The following is a 25881-nucleotide window of genomic DNA, read 5'->3' as shown; positions in this document are numbered from 1 at the left end:
TCTACATACCCTCTCTGGGCCCCAAGATGCCTAAACTAGGGAAATCTCAGAGCGGCCTGAGTTCCACGTAAGCCGAGGCCATTTCTGACTGCGATCTGAGGAGTCTTTCAAAATATTCCAGTTTTCAGGCTGTCAGATGTGCCTCCTTTTTAGTCCATGGTACCCTCATCTGTAAAAGACATTCTATAACTGCCATTACCATGGTCATTCTAGTTGTTAAAGTGTTCAAATGGAAGCTGGTAGATGGTTCAGCAAGTAAAGACATTCGCTGCCAAGCCTGGCAGCCTGAATTCCATCCCCAGGAGCCACATGATGAAATGAAAGAAAAGATTCCCACAGTTGTTTTCATACACACACACACACACACACACACAGTAAATAAATGTAAAATATAGCCCCTGGTGAGAAGAAGCTATCCCCTCACTCCCCTAGACCCCCCACAACTGTACTGAACATGACTTCAGAGCCTCTCCAGAATGCCACCCCGTTTGACCATCCCCAGGTGTGCCACTGGTGAGGCATGGCAAGAGATAATGCTCGCCAGCCTTCCTGGAAATCGATGCGACCCTGAGTCTGACTTTGGCCCAGGCGAGGAATTTACCTGTGGTAGCAATTTTGCCATTGCCTATTTTATCAGCTTCTTCATGCTCTGTGCCTTCCTGGTAAGGAAACGTTTCCCTGCTGCCACCATCATTGCCACGGGGGCTGGCCTTGAGTGGTTCAGAGACGTCCAGATCTTGAGAGGGCTGCCCCAACAATAAGATCAACCAAGCAACTTATGACCCAATGACCATAAAAGATCATCCCAGCTCTTACCCACCTCCTAAAACCCAGCTCTGGCCCTTTATTTAACTCTGCTTGCTCCTTATCCCATAGATTATAAATCTCTTTGTGGCTGTGATCATGGACAACTTTGACTACCTAACCAGAGATTGGTCTATCTTGGGCCCCCATCACCTTGATGAATTCAAGAGGATCTGGTCTGAATATGACCCTGGAGCCAAGTATAGCCTCTACCTTAGTACCTAGAATCCTAGGGATAATGTGTTGCCCTCCATAGCCCCCTAGTCCTAGAACTTCAGATCCACACATTCCATTACCCAGCAATAAAGAAGTTTCCACTGCCCCACCCTCTGTCCTCTCCATCTGTGTTCTTCCCTGGAAAGCCTTGAGGTGTTGGTTTGGGAGGTAATGATTTGCTTGGGGCAGGGCATAAGAAAAGCCTAAAGGAGATCCAGTGGCACCTCTCTGACTGCCCCAGGGGCCGCATCAAGCACCTGGATGTCGTCGCCCTGCTGAGACGCATCCAGCCCCCACTGGGATTTGGAAAGTTGTGCCCACACCGAGTGGCCTGCAAGGTCTGTGCACCTGCCCCCCCTCACCTGTTGATCTCCAAGAAGGGGCTATACTTTATGGGAAGGGAAAGGGACTTGCCTTTGGTAGGGATGGGTATACGGCTGCATCCACAAAGGTTTCTACCCTGGGCACTTAAAGTGTGCCTAGCATTTTCCCAGAGTGGGTTCTATGTCTCTGGTGTTTACAGAGACTTGTGGCAATGAATGTGCCCCTCAACTCAGATGGAACAGTGACATTCAACGCTACACTATTCGCCCTGGTGCGGACATCCCTGAAGATCAAGACAGAAGGTGTGGCGGAGAGGAGGAGCAGGAGTGAAAGGGTCCCTGGGGAGGATTCAAGGAGCAAATGCAAAGAATGACAGATATGTGTCTCCTAACTTGGGATCTCAAAACGGATGACTTTGGCTTCGCCAGCCTGCTTCCACACCCTATCTGAGAGCAGTAATGTGAAGCTTCAAAGCAAAGCCCCTCCCCCTTCACCAGCAATGAGGAGCAACTCCAGCACTTCCACTTCCCCTACTTCACACTCTCCTGCATTGCAGGGAACCTGGATCAAGCCAACCAGGAGCTTCGGATGGTCATCAAAAAGATCTGGAAGCGGATAAAGCAGAAATTGTTGGATGAGGTCATCCCCCCTCCAGATGGTAAGCTGCCCACCGCCAATTCCTTAATGGCCTGCCCCTACTATTGCTGGTAGGTAGGAACTGGGGAGGCAGTAGCAGTGGAACCCTGTGTAACTGCCCTCTTTTCTTGTCCCAGAGGAGGAAGTCACCGTGGGCAAATTTTATGCCACATTTCTGATCCAAGATTATTTCCGAAAATTCCGGAGAAGGAAAGAAAAGGGGCTCCTAGGAACAGAGGCCCCAGAGAGCACATCTTCCGTCCTTCAGGTCTTAAAGACAGGGCCTGGGGTGAAACCCATGTCACAGAGGAAGAAACTGAGGGTCAAGGGAACCTCAGAGCCCTGACACACACACTTCTGCATGGGAAGCAAGCTCACAGAGGGGCAATTTAGACCATGAGTTACCAAAGTTCCTTCTTTTTCCATCCATCCCTACAGGCTGGTCTAAGAAGCCTTCAGGACTTGGGTCCTGAGATGCGACAGGCCCTCACCTATGACACTGAGGAGGAGGAAGAAGAGGCAGTGGGTCAGGAGGCTGAGAAGGAGGAAGCTGAGAGCAACCCAGAAACATACAAAGTGAGGACAAGTTTCTACTTCCCTCAAAACTCTTGACTGTAAAATGCTTCCTCAGACTCCTAAGTGAATTCAGTACTGTGTCTGGGGAGAAGTCTCCTCTACAATGGAAAACTATTCAATACCGATCACTAACTGTTGGAAAACAAGAGCCAGATTCAGCCCCTAGGGAGTGATGGTCCCCATGGCCCAGTGAGGGCAACACTGATCAAGTAACTTAGGCATTGTATTGATAAAGCACTCAGTCAAGTAATTTCCCCTTCAGGACTCCACAGACTCCCAGGCCCAATCTCGATGGAGCTCCAGGCTTTCAGGGTCTCTACCTGTGAGGGAGAAACTCCCAGACTCTCTCTCACCTGGGCCTAGTGATGATGATGGAGTGGTTGCCAACTCCAAGCAGCCAAGTGTGTTCCAGGCTGGATCCCAGCCCCACAGGTATGGTCAAGCTTCTGGGGAAGGTTGTGAGAATGAAGAAAGACTAGACACGGTGTTAGATGAGATGGGACAAGGCTAGAGGCCTTCAAGAAGAAATTCGGGAAGGACAGATGTGTTTCGAGGGCTCAAGTGAGAGTCAAATGTGGTGGGCCACAGCAGTAATCTTAGCACTTGGGAGGTGAAGGCGGGGGAGCCAGAGTTCAAGGCCATCCTTGGCTATATAGTGAGTTTGAAACGCTGTTTAAAAAAAGACAAAGATAAATGAAGGGCTCAAATGACAATAGAGGGTGAAAAGAGACTAGCAAGACACCGTGAGAATGTGGGAAAGAGAATAGCAAGAAAAGACGAGAAATGTGGTGCAAATGATTAATGCAAATCAAGTGTCATGGCGCACGCCTTTAATCCCAGCACTCAGTAGGCAGGTAGAAACAGCTCTCTGTGAGTTCAAGGCCAGCCTGGTCTACAGAGTGAGCTCCAGATCAGCCAGGATTACATAGTAAGACCCTGTTTAAGATTAACTATAAATCCTAGTGTTTGCACAGAGAAAGGGACGTGCATGGGATAAGAGGAACAGGGAGCCTTGGGTCACATATGGTGAAGGGGGTGTTGGGACTTGGTCTAATTAATATGCATCACTTCCCCAGGAGAAGTTCTGGGGTTTTCATGTTCCCCATCCCAGAGGAAGGAAGTTCTCAGCTCAAGGGAGTTCAAGAGGAGGACAATCAGAATGAGGAACAGGAAGTCTCTGACTGGTACCCTGGCCACACCACATGGGTCATGCCGGGGAGGGCAGGAGTGTTGATACCCCGACTCTGAGTCCCAGACGAGTTCACTGCTAGCTCTGCCTTCCCCACAGGACCCCCTACCTGGATGAGCAGGCAGAGACTCCCCTGAACCCAGTCCGTTTGCCACCTCACCAGCCCCAGAGACATGTAAATGGGCACCACATACCACGTCGGCGTCTGCTGCCCCCAACACCTGCAGGTAAGCAGACAAATGGACCCTATGGAACCCGAAGGGCTAGCAGAATGGAGCAAGGGAGGAATTGCAATGGTTCTTTGCCCACCAGGTCGGAAGCCCTCCTTCACCATCCAGTGTCTGCAACAGCAGGGCAATTGTGAAGATTTACCCATCCCAGGCACCTACCATCGTGGACGGACCTCAGGACCAGGCAGGGCTCAGGTGAGGAGAAGGGACACTGTGGCCTTCAGGGAGATAACCTCTTAGGCCAAACATCACAAACATACTACATTTCAGGGACTTCTGAGGAACAGGACACTTAAAGGACCACACATAATCCCCACTGTACTTAGGAAATGGGTTTATGATCCCCAGTTTATAAATGAGGAAACTGAGGCTCAAAGTTTATCCTCCTGTGGTCACATAGCTAGTAAGCAGCAAACCTGACATTTTTTTTTTTTTTTTTGGTTTTTCGAGACAGAGTTTCTCTGTGGCTTTTTTTGGAGCCTGTCCTGGAACTAGCTCTTGTAGACCAGGCTGGCCTCGAACTCACAGAGATCCGCCTGCCTCTGCCTCCCGAGTGCTGGGATTAAAGGCCTGCGCCACCACCGCCCGGCCAAACCTGACATTTTAAAAAGACGTAGTACTTGCTTATTCGTTTATTAATTTTTGTATGTGTATGCATGTCTTCTTGTGTCTCTGTGCATGTGAGCATGTGGATACACTCAGCCATGGGGGTGTGCAGAATTCACAAGAGGGTGTCAGTGTCCTCCTCTATTTGACTCCACCTATTACGTTGAAGTAGGCTCTTTCACTGAACCAGGGGCTCACATTTTCTTGGCTAGGCTGGAAGCCAGCAATCTCCAGTGATCCTCCTGTCTCTGTTCCCCTTGGAGTTAGGGTTAACACCCCCCAACACATACACACACACACACACACACACACACACAACTGACATTTAAATCCAGGTTTCTGAGTTGGATATGATGACACATACCTACAATTCTATCACTTCGGAGGTAGGCACAGGAGGATCAGGAATTGGAAGTTCTCCTCGGCTATATATAGAACTGAGGCTAGCCTGGGTCACATGAGACTGTGTTTCAAAAGAACCAGAATAGCTAGATGGGGTGGTTCATGCCTATAATCCCAGCTCTTGGGAGGCTGGTACAAGAGAATTGCTACAAATTTGAGATCAACCTGAGCTAAATAGTAAATTACAGGCCTTGATGTTGAAGGGAGGCTGCTTGTTCATCCCAGCTGCCCAGAACTGAAATAATCACACAGAAACTGTATTATTTAAATCACTGCTTGCCCATTAGCTCTAGCTTCTTATTGGATAACTCTTACATCTTAATTTATCCCATTTCTAGTAATCTGTGCATCTCCACGTGGCTGTGGCTTTCCCGCTAAAGTTCCCAGCATCTGTCTCTGGCGGCTTCATCGCTTCTCTCTGACTCAGTGTTCCTCTTCCCATGCTATAGGCCAAGCCAGTTCTTTATTCATTAATCAATAAAATCAACACGTAGACAAAAGGACCTCCCACACCACCTTGATAACAGAGTCTCAGATAGATAGATAGATAGATAGATAGATAGATAGATAGATAGATAGATAGATAGATAGATAGATAGATAGATCACACATAATGCACACAAACAAAGGCCTTCTGTATTATGACATAAACTCAAGTCTGGAGCTGGGGATGGAGCTCAGTAGTGAAGCATTTGCTTAGCATGTTTATGACTCAGTTTGATCCCCACAAATAAAGAGGTCATTTATTTCTCCTCTGAATCACATCCATTCAGTGTAACTGCAGTTGTGTATATTAGAGAAAAGGGATGGAACTAGACTCTCATACTCACCAATCCTTTCCCCCTCTGGTCTTTGTTCTGATCCAGGGTTCCTGGGCAGCCCCTCCTCAAAAGGGACGGCTGCTATATGCCCCCCTGTTGCTGGTGGAGGACACCACAGTGGGTGAGGGGTACCTCAACAAACTCAGTGGGCCACTGCGTACCTTCACCTGTCTGCAAGTGCCCGGAGCACATTCAGATCCCAGCCACCACAAGAGAGGCAGTGCTGACAGTCTAGTGGAGGCTGTGAGTCCTGATGGTTATGGCGGAAGGGGTTGGAGTAGAAGGGCCAGAGGTGAGAGCTGGGAAAAGGCAACAAGGAGTGGCCAGATTCTATGTCAAGCATGTTGAAACCCCTCTTCTCAGTACACTGTACTTGACCCTGTTCCCCTGAACCATTAGCACGTGGCTTCACAGTGACCACTCTGTTCATTGTGCCATTGGTCAACACTATTCCCACTTAATCCCCGCCCCAGGTGCTCATCTCTGAAGGCCTAGGTCTCTTTGCCCAAGACCCACGATTTGTGGCCCTGGCCAAGCAAGAGATTGCAGACGCATGTCACCTGACATTGGATGAGATGGACAGCGCTGCCAGTGACCTGCTGGCACAGAGAACCGCCTCCCTTTATAGTGATGAAGAGTCTATTCTTTCCCGCTTTGATGAGGAAGACCTGGGAGATGAGATGGCCTGCGTTCATGCCCTCTAAAGTCTTACCCCTCATCCACTGCTCAATAAACCCCCTGCCCTTCCTTCGCCCGGAAGGAGGCAAGCATTGAGCGCACACTGCTGGATTTTGGTGTCTTTGCGCTAGCAGTCTGGGGCAGCCCAGCAGTTTCCACCCATCCCTCTTCCTGCATCCCTGAGCCACTGCCCACACATGAGTATTTCCAGAAACCAGGACAGCTAGGCCTGATTATTCAGCGTCAGGGAAGGAGGGAGGAGGAGGAGAAAGAGACAGCAGCCAAAAAAAGCTGGATACAGAGTGGAGGTGGGAGAGAAGGAGGGCACTGGGCAGATAGGGGGAGGGAAGAGAGGAGACACTGGGTATCCGGATAGTAGGAAAGGGCAGAGGTGTTCCAAGGGGGGTCATCAGTCAGGTCAACCTGAAGAAGGACAGTCTGTACAAGAATCTTGACAGGGAGAAGGCCTAGAGGTTACAGTTAACCTGGTAACTTAAGCAGAAATGTCCTCATCAAGAATTTTGGGAATATTAAATTGGTATCGTAAGTGTCTCCCATTTCCCATCTTCTGCCTGAGAAAAAGAACAAAAGCCTAAATCCATTGGTAGAAATTGTAGGTGACAGCAAACAGTGGTGCTTCTAGCTCCAGGGAACCGATTCCAAGCCCCCTTGATCTTCCTGAAACAGCTGAGAATAACTGTCCTCCCACACAGATGCCTGAGCTCCTCTTTCTGCTTCTGGCTCTGCCTTTGGGGGGTCTCATTCATTCAGGGAAAGCTTATCAGGCATTTGGTGTGTGCCAGGTGCCTTGCTGGTTTCCCTCGGGGCAAACTAAGGTGGCTTAGACAGATGACAAGGTTTATCTAAAGTGGGAGTCGGCTCCACTCCAAAAGAATTGCACCTAGTATAGTGAAATGAGGTCAGATGCGACTCTGCCCTAAAATGGATCCCTCCCCACTCTTGAAGCAGGGGGGTTCTTATTTGTATCTTTTGGATCAACCAAGCCAGGAAATTTGGGGGGAGCGCAATCAAAGACTGGGTCTCTAAACACACAACTATACTGGCATTGAAACAAAGGTTTAAAGTAATTGGGTTGGTGTATGATAAAAAAAAAAAGCAAGTTATTCTGGGCAGTGGTGGCACAGGTGGCGCACGTCTTTAATCCCAGCACTCGGGAGGCAGAGGCAGGTGGATCTCTGTGAGTTTGAGGCCAGCCTGGTCTACAGAACTAGTTCCAGGACAGGCTCCAAAGCTACAGAGAAACCCTGTCTCAAAAAACCAAAAAGAAAAAAAAAATCAAGAAGTCTTGAATGCCAGGTTCTAAGACGTCTGGTTTTTATATCGAAAAGCAACCATAGGAAAGAGTTGCGTAAGGTAGTGACATAGTTAACTATGCATTTGAAATAGATGCTCTGGTGGTATGCTGCGAACAGGTTGGAGGGAAAAGAGTAGAGATGCTAACATTGGCAGAAGTGATGGTTCCCCTAGCCAGGAAAGCTAACAAGGGGCTTGGTGAGAAGTCAGTGAATTCCAGGACTGTAAAGGAAGTAAAATGAACCATGTCTTGATCCCTGGACTAAATGCATTATAGTTGATTATCTTTTTTAATATGTATGAAAAGCCTACATATAATATTTTAAAACATTTTACATGTCTAAGGTCAAACAGGAGTAAATATTAGAAATGAGATTCAAGCAACTGAGAGCCAAAACTCAAACAACTGGGAAGTATCTATTACATACTTGTGCTTTTAAAAATAAATATAGGGGCCAGGCATGGTGGTGCAAGCCTTATTCCTAGCATTCAGGAGGAGGAGGCAGGCAGATCTTTGTGAGTTCAAGGCCAGCCTGGTCTACACAGTGAGTTCCAGAACGGCCGGGGCTATACAGAGAGACACTGTCTCAAAAAAGTAAAATAAAACAAAATAAATATGCAGGCTAGGGAGATGGCTCAGCAGGTAAAAGTGATTGGCACCAAGCCTAGAGACCTGAGTTGGATCCTCAGGACCCAAGAACTGACTCTCACAAGGTATCTGATGACCTCCCCTTGTGCATACACACATACACACAGTAAATAATTCAATGTAAAAAAAGTGTAAAAGCCATAGCTAGCCTAGCTATGGTGGCACATGCCTTTAATCCCAGCACTTGTGAGGTACAGGCAGGAGAATCTCTGAGTTCAAGGCCAGTCTGATCTATAGATTGACAGCCAGGATTGTTATACAGAGAAACCTTGTCTAGAAAAAAAAAATAAGAATAAAAAACAAAACAAACAAACAAACAAACAAAAAAGTCAGAGTTAGCATAATAGTACATGCCTATAATTCCAGCATCTGGGAAGTAGAAGAAAGAGAATAAGGGCGGCAGTGGCGCACGCCTTTAATCCCAGCACTCGGAAGGCAGAGGCAGGCAGATCTCTGTGAGTTCGAGGCCAGTCTGGTCTACAAGAGCTAGTTGCAGGACAGGCTCCAAAGCTACAGAGAAACCCCGTCTTGAAAAAAGAAAGAAAGAAAGAAAGAAAGAAAGAAAGAAAGAAAGAAAGAAAGAAAGAAAGAAAGGAAGAATTAACGTCATCCTCGGCTACCCATGAAGTTCTAGGCCAACCTGGGCTATGTGAAATCCTACCTCAAAAATAAATAAATAAATAGATAGATAGATAAATAAATAAATAAATAAATAAATGGCATCCATCCAAATGTTTAGACATTCAAAGATACAGAGAGGTATGGAACGGTGTTCTTTTATCCTAGATAAATGCTGTTATCCATTTTCTTTTATTACCTGCGTCAGCTGACGCACTCATAGGTTAGCCCTTAGTATCTTGGTGCTTTTCACGTGCATTTCTTAATGGGAGGTTGACCATCTTAACCTGCACTGTATTTTATCCCGCGGATTTTGTAACATTGCAATCATCACTGACTTTGATGGGCCTAGTTTTAGTATCACGAAAGAGGGTAGTCCATTAAGAGATGGAACCCCCACAGTGCTGAGAGAGAGCCTACTCTGGTAAGCTGTCCTTTCATCTCCAGGCCTGTACTCTAGTGCCCCCCCTTCCTTCCCTCCATCTCTCTACCCATACTAAATCAATGCAGTTTTACAAGAAAGAGGGCTAACACACAATCAATGTATTAAAAGAGAGGGCCGAGGAAAAAAACAGAAGGTGAAGTACAGAGTTAGAGTAGGCAATAATTTGACCAAGAGAAAGAGAAAAATTGAGGTGGTTAGAGTTTGGGGATGTGCTTAAAAATGCAGATTTTCCAAAAGGAATCCTCTGGACCTTGAACTGTCTTTTAACCTGCAGAGACTCTGAGCACCGCTGATTACTAACTGTGTGACCTTGTGCAAGTCACAATCTCTCTGGAGACTCATTTTTCTCATTCGTAAAAACAGGACTAATAGTCGCTGCTATATAGGGATTAAAAGAGTGAACACATTGTAACAAACACAACACTCGGCTTGGCAAAATATCATACAACTGAGCGGTCCTCCTATCCCCAGACCTCTACCTATGCTTTCTGAAAGGGCCCTACACTTTAAGATTTACGGATTCCAGCCTCCAGGATGGAATGGCTGCAGGCGAGCTGGAGGGTGGGGGGGGGGGGTACCGTGGTGCGCAGGCGCTCGCCCAAAAGAGAGACAGAGAGAGAGGGGCGGGGCTGCCGCCGACTGGGCTGTTCCGACGATCGCGCGCCGCCCCCGCCGCGCCCCGCGCCCGCCCTTGCTAGCAGGCACCTTCCGCCCCCTGCATTGCTGATGCTGCTGCTGGCAGACATGGACGTGGTGAATCAGGTATGCGCTTCAGCACCGTGGATAGAGCCCAGCGCTGGCTGGAGCCCCGGTGGCTATGGCCCCTCCAACCCTAAGAGGTGTTGGCCAGGGTGGCGGGATGCGGTCACTGGGGATGAGGATGGAATTGGGGGGTCTGCAGCAGGCTAGGGGAGGGAGGAAGGTGGAGAAAAGGAGTGCGCCTTTTGCCGCATCGAGAACTATCCTCACTGCCGCAGAGGGGGCCGCCAGAGCCCCATAAGAACTGTCGGCGGAGAGAAAGGGGAGCCCGGGTCTAGGAAGAGGGCAAAGGGATAGGGGAGGGGGAAATGAAAAGAAGACTTGGGGGGCTACAGATGAGCTAGGAAATAGAGCGACAGAAGGTGTGGGGGCGGGGTGGGGGAGGGCTGGCATCCGCCCCTCCCAGAGATTTCACCCCGGTAGATGACCACCCTTCCCTCCCCCCAGCAGATCTAGGGGGACGATCCGATTTTGCCTCTCCAAAGCCCCCAGGCTCCTCATTCCCAGCGCATATCCAGTGAATCCATGCCCCAGCTCTTTCCCACCTTAATCATTCCGGACCATCTCCGCCATCTCCTTCTTCTTCATCACCTCAGAACTGGCTTCCTCCCTAACCAGTAGCGACCCCTCCCCACCCGCATCTCCTCAGACACAAGCACCAACCATCATCTGACTCACCTTTACCACTGCAGACCCCTCCCCTATGCTGTTGTGACTCACCTTCATCCCTCGGCGCCCCCTCCCCCACTCGAATGAACCCCATCTTCTTCCACTCGATCTTTTCCCCTTTTCCCTTTCTGAGTCACCTTTAAGCAGCTCAGACTCTCCTTCCCTAACTAGTCTGGACCCCATCTATTTTCTACACCCGACCTCTGCCGTGTGACTCATCAGCTCACACTTCACCACCCCTGAACCCTGGGGCTTTTCTCTGAGACCCTGGTGTTTACTCCTTCACCAAAGTGTCATTTTCTCCTCCTCACTCCCTCTCCATATGTCACCCACTTCTAGGGGTCACATGCCCTATCCCCAGGGATCATTGCTTGGCAGCCTGGCCCCTCACCTCCATCTCTATTCCCCACCACCTCCCTCCCCCCACTGTTTTTCTCCTCAGCTGGTGGCTGGGGGTCAGTTCCGGGTGGTCAAGGAGCCCCTTGGCTTCGTGAAGGTGCTGCAGTGGGTAAGTGTGGTCTGGGTTGTGGGGTGGGTGGGGTGCAAAGAGAAAGGATGGTAATGGGGTCTGGAAGAGCAGGGGTGTTGGAGGGTCAGGGAGCCAGACAAGAATTGGAGTGGAAAGAGATGAGGGAATTGGACTCTAGAGTAAGGTCCCAGGGGTTTAAGGGACAGGGAACAGATAGGCTATGACGTCACATAAGGCCAAGGGTACCCCTGTTGTGGAGTGACAGATTGTGATGTCCTACCTCCTCTCTTTAACTAAAGGAGGGAGGGATGGGAGGTGGAGCCTGAAGCCGACTGCAGAGGGAGAGAGAGAGAGAGAGAGAGAGAGAGAGAGAGAGAGAGAGAGAGAGAGAGAGAGAGAGAGAGAGAGAGAGATGCAAAACCAGAAAAATCCAGAGACAGTGAAGGAGACAGAGAATGAGAGGCAGGGAATGGTAGAGACAGTGATGTAAATGCTGAGAAAAAAAAGATGAGAGCCAGAGAACTGGGCGTGAGGCAGAAAATGTGGTAGGGGAAAGAAAGGCACACACAGATAGATGGACACCCAAAAGAGAAAACAGAGAGCAACATACAGAAATGGGCACAAGGGAGACAGAGAACCACAGAGACCTTGGACAGGCAGAGCAGAACAGACAGGCAGACCAAGAAACAAGTGTGCAGAGACATATAGTCGCACAGTGTGTGTGTGTGTGTGTGTGTGTGTGAGAGAGAGAGAGAGAGAGAGAGAGAGAGAGAGAGAGAGAGAGAGAGAAATGATGAGGGAGAACATGCATAGAAACACAGATACTGAGAGAAAGAGATGCAAAAGACAAAGATGCAATGAGTGACAGAGGGGAGGAGAAGCCAGAGCACCCAGAGGTAAAAGCAGAGACACAAGGAGAGAGAAACAGTCACACCCCTGTAATCAGCTTGTGCTAGGACCGGGTGAACCCTGATTAGGGGGGTGGGGGTGGGGACCTCTCCATCTGCTGCTGTCTCTGCTGCCCCCCTCAATCTGTCCAGAGGAGGGCACTCCCTCCCACATGCATACAGGCTCACTACAGCCATCCCCTTCCCTGCTACCCAAGGTCTTTGCCATCTTCGCCTTTGCTACATGTGGCAGCTACAACGGAGAGCTTCGGCTGAGCGTGGAGTGTGCCAACAAGACGGAGAGTGCCCTCAACATCGAAGTTGAATTTGAGTACCCCTTCAGGTGTGCCTCTGCCCTGGTATCCTGAGACCTGGGAGAGGCAGGGCCAGGGTGAGGGTGGGTCTGAGCAATCCTTCCCCGTGACCTTTGCACAGCACAGGTCAGAGCCACTGGGATCACTGCCCATGCGTTGAACACCTACTGTGTAACTGGCACTGTTCCTGATCTCTAGGACAATGTGATGTGCAAGACAGACACAGGGTGTCACCCTCCCTAGCTATATTCTGGCAAAAAAAAATACAAGACAGGAAATAAGTACGATTCATAAGCAAATGGCCAATTTGGGGCTGTAGTGCAGTGGTAGGGAGCTTGCACAGCCTTGGCACGGCACTGGGATATACACAGAGAGAGAGCTACATGTGTATACACACATATGTGTACGCTTGAATGCAGTAAGTGCTCGATTAATGTTCATTGCTGGGTGTGGTGGCAAATGCTTGTAATCCCAGCACTTAGGAGGCTACGCCAGAAAGATTGCAGTGAGTTCCAGGCTATCCTCAGATACAAAGTGAGATCTTGTCTCAAAATAAGGGGAGTGCAATGGCTCAGCAGATAGAGGCCCTTGCCACTAAGCCTGACAACTTGACTTTGATTGCTAAATCACATGTGGTAGAAAGAAAGAATAGACTCCCTGCAAATTATTCTCTGACCTCCACACATGAGCTGTGACAAACATACACCTACATACATGTGGGCATGCACACACTAAATACAATTTCTAAAAGACATTTTAAAATAAGGCTAGTTAACAGTATTTACTTCTCAATGTGCTGGAGTTTAACCGGGACTAAAGCAGATCAAATTCCCAGTCCTCGTGACTCTACATTAGAACAAACAAAAGAGGATAACTATCGATGCAGATGAATACTAGAAGCATACCCTCATGCAGGGGTTTTGCTAGAAAATAATGGGGATGCTGTATAGATATGGAAAATCATGGGACCAAATTAGAGGTTCCTGATGTTTACTGAGCCCTGAACATGTGGCAGGCATTGTACTAGGTGTCAGGTGTACATGAGTACAGACAAGCTGGAAGAGCTGCTACATCTTAAGGAGACAGACTCACAGTTTCGCTTGACTCTCCTTGACGACTGAAGCCATAGTTTGAGTCTCAAGTTCCTCGTTTGTAAACAGAAATAATATTGATGCTCCACAAGGGGATGGGGCATCTTCACTAATTCAATACTTGTAAAGCACTCAGTGCAGTGTCTGGGACCAAGAAGTGCTCTGCGTGTGCTTGTTAAGTGTAAGAAATCAGATTTAGGAACTTGAGGAAGAATTGGGAGTTGGGCAACACCAAGGGTAAATGGAGGCCTAAAAGATCACACAGTTGGGAGAGGGAAGCCAGCTCAGGTCCTGACCAGTGATAGAAACAGGAGACAGCAGCAGAGCATGGCCTGAGAGAAAGCAGTCAGAGCTATCCAGATTCACGTAAGCCATGGAGAAAAGAGTTTGGGGACTGAGGGGGTAGCTTAATGGCAAAGCACTTGTCTAGCATGCCTTGGGTCCCATCTCAAGTACCTTGGAGAAGGAAGAGACACACACGTGATGTTTGGGGGGCGGGGGTAAGGGGTAGTTGGCAGCATAAGAACCAGCCTTTTGGGAATTCCCTAAAGGCCACAGAAGCCCTCTATGAATCCCCCACCTCCACCCCAGCATCTTCCATGCTTGGGATCTCTGCTATAGGAGACACCAGTTCTATTTGTTCAGTCTTGGGAGCCAGTCTCCAACCTGAGGCCAGAGCTGTGGGCTCCCAGGCCAGTTCTATTCTGCCCACACATGAGGCTATCCCCATCACAGCACAGGGAAGGCCTTTGACTCAGAACACCTTCCCAGTCTGCCCTTCCCACAGCCTGTTCCAATATCCCTCTACTCTTCAGTCTTTTCCTATTCCACAGCTGTTGGGCTTCTCTGCCACGCATACATTTTTTTTTTATCTCAGGGACCTAAAAAGAATCTCTAAAAAGAGAAAAGAGTCAACATGATTTAGGAGGAGATCGGATTCATACAGGCGCTCTGTCCTTCCTCTACTAGCTGCATGACTATACAAGCAAATGCACTTCTCTAAGCCTGTTCCCATCTCTGTGCTTCACCCTAAAAACACTGCTTGAGAACCTAATAGGTGCCAGCACTGTTCCAGACCCTTGGGATCTGTCAGTAAATGAGAAAGGAATAAGCCCTGCCCCCTCATAGTTACAGGGAAAAAATCAAAGGAAAATAGTAAATCCTGAGCTGGGGAGATAGCTCTGTCAGTAGAGTGCTTGTCTTACAGGTGTGAGGACTTGAGCTTGAGCCCCAGAACCCACATTAAACAAACCCAGCGTGGTGGCTCATGCCAGAATCCATGGCACACCATGGACAGCCAACTTAGGGTACTTGGCGAGTTCCAAGCCAGAGAGAGACCCTGTTTCAAAAAGAGGGGTGATGGCACCTGAGGAACAACACATGACGTTAAAATTTGTCACAAGTCTGTGCACCTGCATACACACTAACAAATGTGCACCTGCATATACATGTGCATCCAAACACAAACACACACATGCATACGGTCCTATGTTCAATCATCAGCACCAAAAAGGTTTTAAAAGTGAGACGTGGGAAGTCTTTAATGAGAAGGTGATCCTTAAGCAAAGTCTGAAGGAGCTGGAAGAATAACACATGAGGCCAGGCGGTGGTGGCACACACCTTTAATCCGAGCACTCGGGAGGCAGAGGCACGTGAATCCCTGTGAGTTCGAGGCCAGCCTGGTCTACAAGAGCTAGTTCCAGGACAGCTAGGACTGTTATACAGGGAAACCCTGTCTCGAAAAACAAACAAACAAAAAAGAATAAGACATGAAGCTCTGTTAAGGAAGAGCATGCTTACATGCTCTTCCAAAGGGCTGAGAAACAACAAGGGGAGAGCATGCCTGGTAAAGAGAGCATGCAGCCAATGCAAAGACCCTAGAGTAAAAAAATATGATTCTACGTTCTAGGACAAACTCAGAAACAGAAATGCCTGGGTTGCAGTGGGGAAGGGATACCACATATCTTACTTACCAGGATGCTTTCAGCAACCAATGGTACATTGCCAGTGCTCAGTGCATGGTCGTTTCCTCCTCTTCCTGGGACCTTGAAACAATCTGGGAGACCCATGGTTTGGAAGGTGAGAAAGGGATTCTTAGAGTCTGGGCCACACCTACACACCTCTCTCTTCAGGCTGCACCAAGTGTACTTTGATGCACCCACCTGCAAAGGGGGCACCACCAAGGTCTTCCTAGTTGGAGACTACTCCTCATCAGCTGAATTCTTCGTCACTGTGGCTGTGTTTGCCTTCCTCTATTCCATGGGAGCCCTGGCTACCTACATCTTCCTGCAGAACAAGTACCGAGAGAACAACAAAGGGCCCATGATGGTGAGTCCCCACAGTTGATGGCATGCATTGACCAGGGACATGAGGCTGCATGAGGCTCACAGGCCAAACCGACTCCAAGACAGGCCCATTGCCAAGCAGCCCAACACTGCCGTTGTCTCCATGACTCGACAGTGGGCATCTGGCTTGTGAAGTCATAAAGTTCGAGAGACATACGCACAGCCCACACAGAACGCCAGGCCGGCCCACAACCTGACCCTACTATCTTTCACACAGCCACAGAGGCTAGATCAAAGGAAGGAGTACTGAAGTTCACTGTGACAGTAATACATGTCACCCTGCCACACAGACACTGATTCCTACACAGAGATATTCTCACACCCTCATCTCAGACATAAAATGACACATATTCCCACATGCAAATAAAAGCGGTAAGACACACTTCTCAGAGATTCAGAAACATCCCACGGACTTAGTTCCTCCCTCAACATCCACACCCACAGCAGCACACTCCCACAGCTTCGGTATCATATACACTCCCAGGAACTCAAGCTGAACACACTGGGAGCTTCAGGGCTGCAAAGGCAGAAGAGAGGCAGGCCTCTTCTAGAGGACCCGTCCCGCAAAAGCATGTCACCTCAAAAGGGCTGGGGGCTCAACTTGAAGCAGTCCATTCACAGTGACGTCTTCCTCACCCCTGCCTAGGACTTTCTGGCCACGGCAGTGTTTGCCTTCATGTGGCTAGTTAGCTCATCTGCTTGGGCCAAAGGCCTATCCGATGTGAAGATGGCCACGGACCCAGAGGACATTATCAAGGGGATGACTGTGTGCCGCCAGACAGGGAACACGTGCAAGGAAGTGAGGGACCCTGTGACTTCAGGACTCAACACCTCAGTGGTAAGCCCTGGGAAGCTGCCTGGGTGGGAAGAGAAAAGCTGAAGGACACAGTCTGGGATGGAAAGTGGTGGAAATAGAAGATGAGAGGAGAGTCAGGAGATCCATGGGGGCTCCCAGGAGGAGGCATGCCAACAAAAGAAAGCTGAACAATTATAATCGTTAGGATAGAACACACTGTCTGTCCCCCATTGGGGGGAACATGAGGTCCTTCAGACTAGGCCGGGACACCTGGACCCAGCCCAGTATGGTCAAATCTCCTGAAACTCAGTATCCTCCCAGGACTTGTTTCCGAAACTGCAAGAGAAAAGACTATCTTGAAATGGTTCTCGTCTTGGACGCCCCCTACTGGCTAGAATCAGTCTTGACATAGATCCTGACACTTGCAAGCTGTGACCGACAGCTAGCGACAAACCTTCCAGGGATTATTTTGAGCATGTAATTGAAGGCTAATAATGACAGGTTCTGCTCCAAAGCTGAGTTCTCACTGAATTCACACCACACAAATAACCTGACACAATATCGCATCCTATGTCACTATTGCAGATGCTAAGATTTGAACAGTTCTTTCCTGCCTCTTGTTGACTGTGTTATCTTGGGTAATTTAGCCTCTATGGACTTGACTTTAAAATAAACATATCAAGGCTGGAGAAGAGGCTCAGTGGTTAAGATCACCGGCTGCTCTTCCAGAGGACGCAGATTCGAGTCCCAGCACTAACATGGCAGCTCACACCTGTCTGTAACTCCCGTTCCAGGGGATCCGACACCCTCACGCAGACATACATGCAGGCAAAACACCAATACACAAAATTTTTTAAACTAATTAATTAAAATAAATAAATAAAATGGACATATCAAGGGTTGGAGAGATGACTTGGTGATAAAGAGTACTTGCTGCTCAGCTGGGCAGCAGTAGCACATGCCTTTAATCCCAGCACTCAGGAGGCAAAGGCAGGCAGATCTCTGAGTTCAAGGCCAGCCTGGTCTACAGATCGCGTTTCAGGACAGCCAAGGCTACACAGGGAAACCCTGTCTCAGGGGAGGGTTGCAGGAGGATGAGGAACACTTGCTGCTTTTGCAGAGCACCGAGATTCAATTCCTAGCACCCACACTTTGGCTCTGACCCCTCCATAATCCTAGTTCCAAGGAACTTGTACCCGCTCTGATCTTCTCAAGGAACAGGCATGCAGGTGGTACACATGCATATGTGTGGCCAAAATGCTATATCCCTAAATGAAATTTGAAATCTTTTTAAAAAGTAAAATAAAATGGAGACAACAGTCCAAGTATGGTGGGAGGCTGGGGCAGAGGAAGACTGGTGAGAGTTTGAGGCTCTGGGTTATATAATGAGTTCCAGGATAGCCTAGGCTGCAGAGTAAGATCTTGTCTCAAAAACAAAAAAGAAAAAGAAACTAAAAATACTAAAAAATAAAACGGGGCTATCCACTGGGTGTAGTGGTGCATGAGTGTAGTCTCAGCTACCAGACAAGTAGAGGCAGAAGACCAAGCACTTGAGCCCAGAAGTTCTGGGCCAACCTGGGCAACATTTCAAGACTGTCTCGGAGAAAGAATAAAATAAAATGTAGGTTTTACTTCCTGTCCAAACATGGAACTTTAAGTGAACTAATATTGTTTAAGGTACTCAGAAGAGGGTTTGACATAATAGTAAATGGCATATAGCATTTTGTTTTTAAAGTATTTTATGTGTTTGATATATTTATTTATAATTTTAAATTGACTTTCTTTAAGAGCATATACTTAGCTAGGCATGGTAGCATAGATCTTTAATTTCAGCATTTGGGAGCAGAGGCAGATGGATCTCTGTGAGCTTGAGGCCAACCTGGTCTACATAATGAGTTCCAGGTCAGCTAGGACTACACAGAGAAACTCTGTCTAAAACAATCAAAACAAAACAAAAAAGCATTTATTTAGAGTCAGAAATGTTAATACATACCTGTAAACCGAGCACTTAAAACACTAATTTTTTTAAAAAAGATTTATTTTTTACACGTATGAGTATTTTGCTTACACGTGTGTATGTGTACCACTTTTATTCTTGGTGCCCGTGGAGGTTAAGAAGAGGGTGTCAGAAGCCAGACATAGTGGTGCAGGTCTTTACTCCCAGCACTTGGGAGGCAGAGGCAGGTGGATCTCTGTGAGTTAGAGGCCAGCCTGGTCTATAGAGGGAGTTCAGATAGCCAGGGCTACACAGAGAAGCCTTGACTCAAAAAAGATTTAAAAAGAAGAGAGTACAAATACCCTGAAGCTGGAGTTACAGGTGTTTGTGACCCATCATGTGGGTGCTGGAAATTGAATTGAGCCTAAATCCTCTTAACCCTGAGTTATTACTCCACCCCCATGGCTAATTTAAAGCCAGACTAGGCTACATAATGAGCTCCAAGCCATCCTGGGGTAAATGACAAGATGCTGTATCAAAAACAAATAAAAATCAAATGGGCACACCATGCCTCTTGCACTTTCAAACACACACACACACACACACACACACACAAACACACACAAACACTATAAATAAATGAATTTAATAAAAAGTAAAGCCATAAGGCAGTGGTGGCACATGCCTTTAATCTCAGTACTCGGGAGGCAGAGGCAGGCAGATCTCTGTGAGTTCAAGAACAGCCTGGTCTGCAGAGTGAGTTCCAAGACAGTCAGAGCTACAGTAAAACCCTGTCTCAACAACCACAAGAAGCATTTGAGAGGCAGAGGCAGATCTGAGTTCAAGGCCAGCCTAGTCTACATAACAAGTTCCAGGACAGCCAGATCTACATAGAGAGACCCTGTCTCAGAAAAAAATTATATATATATATATATATATATATATATATATATATATATATATATATATGAGGAGGGCTGCTGGGTTGCTTGTTCATCCCGGCTGCCGAGAACCAAAATAATCACACAGAAACTGTATTAATTAAAACACTGCTTGGCCTATTAGCTCTAGCTTCTTATTGGCTCTTATACTAATTTAGCCCATTTCTATTGATCTGTGTATCACCACATGGCAGTGGCTTACCGGCAAAGATTTGGCATTTCTGACTCTGGAGGCTCCATGTTGTCTCCCTGACTCTGCCTTCTTTCTCCCAGAATTCAGTTTAGTTTTCCCATCCTACCTAAGTTCTGCCCTATCAACAGGCTGAGGCAGTTTCTTTATTCACTAATGGTAATCACAGCACATAGCAGGGACTCCCACATCATATTTTATACATGTACATTTCTAAGTTTTATACATATGCATCTGTGCTAATTTGTACATATATGTGTATATAAACATCAATTAGTGTTTATTTAAAATGTATACTTATATTTTTGCAAATTTAAATTTATTATATTTTGTATATGTATAAACATGTATACTTAATAAGTGTGTACTTAAATACATTTTAAAAATTATGTTTTTCTTCTTTTGAGGCAGGGTCTGTCTACATGGCCCTGGTTGTCCTGGAACTCACTCTGTAGACCAGACTGGCCTCAAACTCAGAGATCCATCTGCCTCTGCCTCCTCAGTACTGGGATTAAAAGTCTTGCACCACCACCCCTGTCCTAAAAATTAGTTGTTTGAGGCTGACTCTCATGTAGCCCAGGCTGGCCTCTAGCCATGAATCGATTATCCTGTCTTCAGCTCCCTAGAATTACAGTTGTGGGCCACTAGGCTCAATAAATACTTATACATCTAAATTCTAACAAATGCTCCAGTCCCCAATTTTTCTGTACACTGATAGTCACAGAGACTCAGGAATTTAAGCCTTAAAAATGCCCATTCCTGTTCGCTCAGCCTTAAAATTCCCGGGGCTGCCAAGGTCATGAATGGGTGAGGGACAACAGCTTGGCCTTGTCTCCCTGCAGGTGTTTGGCTTCCTGAACCTGGTCCTCTGGGTTGGCAACCTGTGGTTCGTGTTCAAAGAGACAGGCTGGGCTGCCCCGTTCATGCGCGCACCTCCAGGCGCTCAGGAAAAGCAGCCAGCACCTGGCGATGCCTACGGTGATGCCGGCTACGGGCAGGGCCCCGGAGGATATGGGCCCCAGGACTCCTACGGGCCTCAGGGTGGTTACCAACCCGACTACGGGCAGCCAGCGGGTGGCGGTGGCGGTGGCTACGGGCCTCAGGGCGACTATGGGCAACAAGGCTATGGCCCACAGGGAGCGCCCACCTCCTTCTCCAATCAGATGTAATCTGGTGAGTGATGGATGGACGGATGAGGCAGGGAGGTACAAGAAATGAAACTTGAAGGAACCAATAGACAGGCAAAACTACAAAATAAAAAGGGGTGGGGAAACGGACGCGGAAAATCTAGCCAATGGGCGGAGAGCAGAAGAAGGAAGAGGCAGGAGCAGCGTTCAGAGTAACCAATGCATGGAGTGTAGGAGCACTTGCGCAGTGGAGAGTCACGGAAGTAGTGTAGTTTCCAGGTAGGGAAGGGGAGGTGGGTCTTCGAAATGATTGCTAAACTAATAGGAGATAAAGCGGATAGATGGGGGAAGGTAAGCACGGTGGGGTTTGAGGGTTTCCAGCGCACGAGCAGGATGTAGATCTGCTGCTCCCTCTCCTTAACTCTTGCAGTGAAAGAGATGGTGTGGAATTTCAAATGAAGGAAAAGGGAAGGGCAGGGGCCTTGGAAACATGCATATGCCTTCTTGTTGGGCCATAAAAGAAATGAATGCCTGGCGTGATGGAGCACATATATAATACCCCCACTTGAGAGGCTGAGGCACGGGGATTGCAAGTTCTTGAGTCCTGCTTGGTCTATATAGCCAAATCCTGTCTCAGAGAGAAAGGTGGCATCACATAGGTGGGAATAGATTTGCTAGTGGATGAGCCAGGTTGGAGAGTCTTCTAAAGCAGCTCACATTTAATTAATCAAAAAGTCCTTGGCCAGGTGTGGTGGTCCCAGTGTCTTTAATCCCAGCACTGGAGAGGCAGAGACAGGCGGGGCTCTGTAAATTCAAGACCAGCCTGGTTTACAAGGCAACTTCCAGGTCACTCAGGCCCAGACTTCCCATTTTTAACATTCATCTTCCCTCTTCACAAGAGCCTAGTCTATCCCATTTACAACCTGTTCAACTCCCAGCATCCACGAGGATTCAGCTAGGCCACTGTCCTCCTAAATTCAGACATCGCTGTCCTGTATTCAGAAGCCGGTTGTAGCACCTCACTAAAAGGGGACAATTTTCCAGAGTGCTCACAAGGCCCACATACGCTGCACAGATGGCTTTGTCTTTGCTGTATGGTTGATGTTATTTTTGAGACCAGGTCTCCTAGAGCTCATGCTGGCCTGGAGCTCATTGTGTTAGCTAAGGATGACCTTGAATTCCTGACTGTGCCTCCACCTCCCTGTTTTGCTAGGGTCCCACTAATGTAACTCAGGCTGGCCTCAAACTTGTTTTCCTCATGCCTCTGCCTCCTAAATTCTGGGGTCACAGGCATATACATCCAACTCCATAATCAGTGATTTTGTCTAAAACAGACCCTCCTGTTATCCTCATCACATCTTGTGTTTTTCTGTATCACAATTTTAATTGCTAATTTATGGTTCATGACTCTATCCCACTAGATTGGAGGTATAATCAAGGCTCATTCATGCTATACACACATCACTTAGAGCACTTTTTAGAAATGATTTTATTTTTATTTGATTATGTATGTGTGTGTGAGTATGTGCGTGTGAGTTCAAGTGACCATGGAGCCCAGGAGAAAGGTCAGATTCCTTGGAGCTGAAGTTACAGATGGTTGTGACCTACCCAATGTGTGTGCTGGGAGTCAAAGGTGGGTCCTCTGAAAGAGTGGCAAGCTCTCTTAACTTCTGAGCCATCTCTATAGCCTCCCTTAGAGAAGTTTTTGTTCTTGGGTGACAGGTCTCAGTACATAGCATTGGCTATCTTGGGACTCACTCTGTAGACCAGGCTAGCCTTGAGCTCACAGTGATCCACCTGCCTCTGTCTCCTGAGTGCTGAGATTAAAGGTGTGCGCCATCATGCCTGGCCTCTTATCATTGTATATTAGGTGATTCACTAATATGTCCTGTTCATCCTGTGAGGCTTGTCTCCCCTAATAATGATGTAAGCCTCACCAAGATAGGGTTACTAATTTTGATTTTCAACAGTGACTAGAATGGTACTGATTAATGGGCTTTTTTGATTAGGAGAGAGGACCTCAACTGTTCCTTTGGTTCCCAGTTTGAGCAAGGTTGGTAATATCTTCGTCGTGAGAGCAGCCAGGATGAGGCTGATTCCAGAGCTCGAAGAAAACATGTCAGGCAGAAGAAAAAGTGTTGTGGCCCAATCCCTCCCTGGGGATGTCACCCTCACTGTAGGGCACCACCCTCATCTGGACTTCTCCTTTCTGTGGCTTTTGTCTCTACAGGTCAGTAAAGCCCACGAAGACCCCATGGATGGGCAAGAGCTCAAGAGAAGACCTGCCCCCCTTCCTATCCCTATACCTACTAGGTCTCCACCCCTCAACCCAGGAGACCCTAACTGTCTGTGCTGTTTATATATATATTATATTATATATAAATATCTATTTATCTGTCTGAGCCCTACCCTCACCCACTTCTCCATGCACTAGGGGCCCAGTCCTGAATGGGCTCCTCCCTTATCCTGACCTTGCATTCCTCAGCCCCTCTCTGTTCCCTAGTCCTGTCCCTTGAGGTAAGGGGACTCTTGAAAGGGGACAGGAAGGGGACCAGACCTTGGCTGCATGTGGAGGGTCAATGTGACTTTTCTTTTACTTGTCTCCCTCTGCTCCTCCTAGCTCTCTAGCCTTGGTTCCTCCAGCATTGCCTGAACAGAAGCTTGAATGGAAATCCAACCCCAAGAGTAGGACAGCAGATTGGGTGGGGATACAGGATACGGGTGAACCAGGTGGAGAGATGGGAGGAGCTCTGTAGAGAGCTCTGGAGAGTCAACAGAGAGCTGGGTTCCAGGCATACTAGACACTAGACATGGAGCCTTTTAGGGAAATGGTGTCCTACAGCATTCTGGAATGGGGTTAGAAGGGACCCAAGGGAGCGGTTTTAGGAGGGGCATGGCTTTAATATCCAGTGGGCTCCAGAATGAGCCAACTTGGGTTGGAACCAGCATCTCTAGAAGGAGTGTATATTGAAACATGCAGGAGTCTGTGTTTGATTTCAAAGAGCTTGAGCAAGGCTAGAACTGGAGTTCAGGAGTGATGTATGTAGGCTTGAGAGGAGGTCCTGTCAGGGTTCTAGACAGGCATATGAAGGGTATGAGGAGTGTGTGATGGTTCTGAAGGGAAGCCCTTCCTGTCATGGGGCAGCAAAGAAAATATGTTTTCAAATGAGTAGGGTTCGAGCAGTGGGTGTGGGGGGCCGTAATTAGGAGCTGTGAGACAAGTTTTGTTAAACGCAGGAGAGAGAATACACCTGGCACCCTGGGAATTGAGGTAACCTGGGAAGAGCCAAGTATTGTGGTTTGGAGGGTGAAGGGTGGGATCCAGAGAGAAATGTCCCTTGCTCATCCCCTCAAGAGACAGCTAGATAATCAGAGGACAGAGTCTACAGTTCTGTGGGGCTGACCCACCCTCTTCCCTTTTCTCTACCCTCTCCCTCCACACTCCCCTCTGCCCCGGAATACTTGGAGACTGGGTCTGGAGCCCCCATCCTGTACCCTCTGCTGTGTCTGTGATGTTGGTAGTGCCTGTGATCGTGTGTTGCCATTTTGTCTGACTGTGGCCCCTCCCTCTTCCCTCCAGACCCCCTACTTTCCTGTGCCCTTCGGTATTGTTTGAAGACTCCCTCCCCGAGGAAAAACAAATATGAGAAATTCCCTTCTCCCAAATAAACTCCTCAACCACCCAGTTCATCTGGCTCTGATTTCTCGGTGCGTCTTTTCCTTTGGGTGCAGACGAAGGGAGAGGAGGCAAAAGGAGAGGAAATTAGAGGAAGCTCAGCCCCCAGTAGCATCCTGCTGAAGCCTTGCCTACAAAGTATTCCGAGTCTCTGAGTTAGCACTGCTTGCTGTACCATTGCTGGCCATCAAATCTTTCTAGGGTGTGGTCCTCATGCTGATCCCTTAGCCACCAGCCTTCCTGGTCCCAGTGAAGTCTTGTCCTCAAATTCTCAAAGCCTCCGTAACTAGGGAGACTCCACAAGACTTCATCCTACCCAAGCTCTTGTTTGTGAACCCTTCAGGTCCTGTGGCAGCTATGTTCTTTCACTTGCCTCAGCCTAAGGAGGGGAACCAGAGACCTATCAGGTGGGGAGGCTCATTAACTGATGAAGATTCTCCCCTCCCAACCCCAGTTTCTCCCCGACAAGGGTCAGGAAGTGACAGTGTTGTGTGTAATGGGGTTTGGGGAGGGAGTGGAAGGGAGAGTTCCTGGGCGCCCAAGATGAAAGGCCTGTCTGACCCGTTGCCGCCTCATGCCTAATTAAAGACTCCACTGGGGCGCCTGAGTTCTGAGCTGTGGCTGCCAATACTTGACCCCTTCCTAGCCCCAAGGCCCAGAGATGCCAAGAGCAGGAAAAAGAGACCCAGCTCTGGAAGTGAGCTCAGGAAAGGCAAGATCTACCTGGCTACAGAAAAATAAGGGAGCGAGAAGGAAAGCTCTAAGACCTACTTGTTTGGGCTGGGATCGGTAGGCACAGTGGCTGGAGTGGATGCCTTGGAAGGATGTGGAACAGGCCTCGAAACCTGGCCAGTGATTTCACTCTCTTCCACATAAATCTCAGGTCTGTCTCTGAAAATGGAGTAAGTCCAGTAGGACCATGAGTGTCACAGAGCACCAGTTAGGATTGAAGATGAGGTTGGGACCATTCTTGTAACATCCATCCTGAAAAAAGGACTCTGGGAAGGGACCAAGAGGTGGCTTTGACCCTATCCCCCAAAGCTTTCAAGATAAATTGATAGATACTATTCCTCCAAGCAAGCACTCTAGTGTACCACTGTAATCATGTCGCCACGTCCAACAGCTTTCAAACTCTAAAGACTGTGACACCGAGGGACACTGGAGGGTCAGCTT

General features: G+C 48.1%; 2 protein-coding genes across 2 annotated transcripts in view; both read left to right on the top strand.

Annotated features, from left to right (window-relative positions):
• Positions 1-6508, top strand: part of Cacna1f (calcium voltage-gated channel subunit alpha1 F) — a 28669-nt gene extending 22161 nt beyond the window's left edge. Inside the window, exons 36-48 of the mRNA XM_038315975.1 lie at positions 503-662; positions 877-1004; positions 1262-1358; positions 1544-1646; positions 1901-2002; positions 2118-2248; positions 2419-2556; positions 2819-2988; positions 3633-3740; positions 3845-3972; positions 4058-4170; positions 5850-6047; positions 6278-6508. Of these exons, the coding sequence (XP_038171903.1) occupies positions 503-662; positions 877-1004; positions 1262-1358; positions 1544-1646; positions 1901-2002; positions 2118-2248; positions 2419-2556; positions 2819-2988; positions 3633-3740; positions 3845-3972; positions 4058-4170; positions 5850-6047; positions 6278-6508 (1807 nt within the window). The remainder of the gene's footprint in view (positions 1-502; positions 663-876; positions 1005-1261; positions 1359-1543; positions 1647-1900; positions 2003-2117; positions 2249-2418; positions 2557-2818; positions 2989-3632; positions 3741-3844; positions 3973-4057; positions 4171-5849; positions 6048-6277) is intronic.
• A 3716-nt stretch (positions 6509-10224) lies between these two features.
• On the top strand, positions 10225-24720 carry LOC119804791 (synaptophysin). The gene is made up of 7 exons (XM_038316467.2): positions 10225-10270; positions 11379-11444; positions 12511-12635; positions 15830-16025; positions 16689-16880; positions 20748-21078; positions 23263-24720. Exons 1-6 carry the CDS (start codon positions 10235-10237, stop codon positions 21072-21074), a joined length of 942 nt encoding a protein of 313 aa, XP_038172395.1. The 5' UTR covers positions 10225-10234; the 3' UTR covers positions 21075-21078; positions 23263-24720.
• The last annotated feature ends 1161 nt before the right edge of the window (positions 24721-25881 follow it).

Source organism: Arvicola amphibius, chromosome X (assembly GCF_903992535.2).
Source record: "Arvicola amphibius chromosome X, mArvAmp1.2, whole genome shotgun sequence".
NCBI classification, from domain to species: Eukaryota; Metazoa; Chordata; class Mammalia; order Rodentia; family Cricetidae; genus Arvicola; species Arvicola amphibius.
The sequence above is the reverse complement of the archived record's forward strand: the minus strand, read 5'-3'. Positions and strand labels throughout refer to the sequence as shown.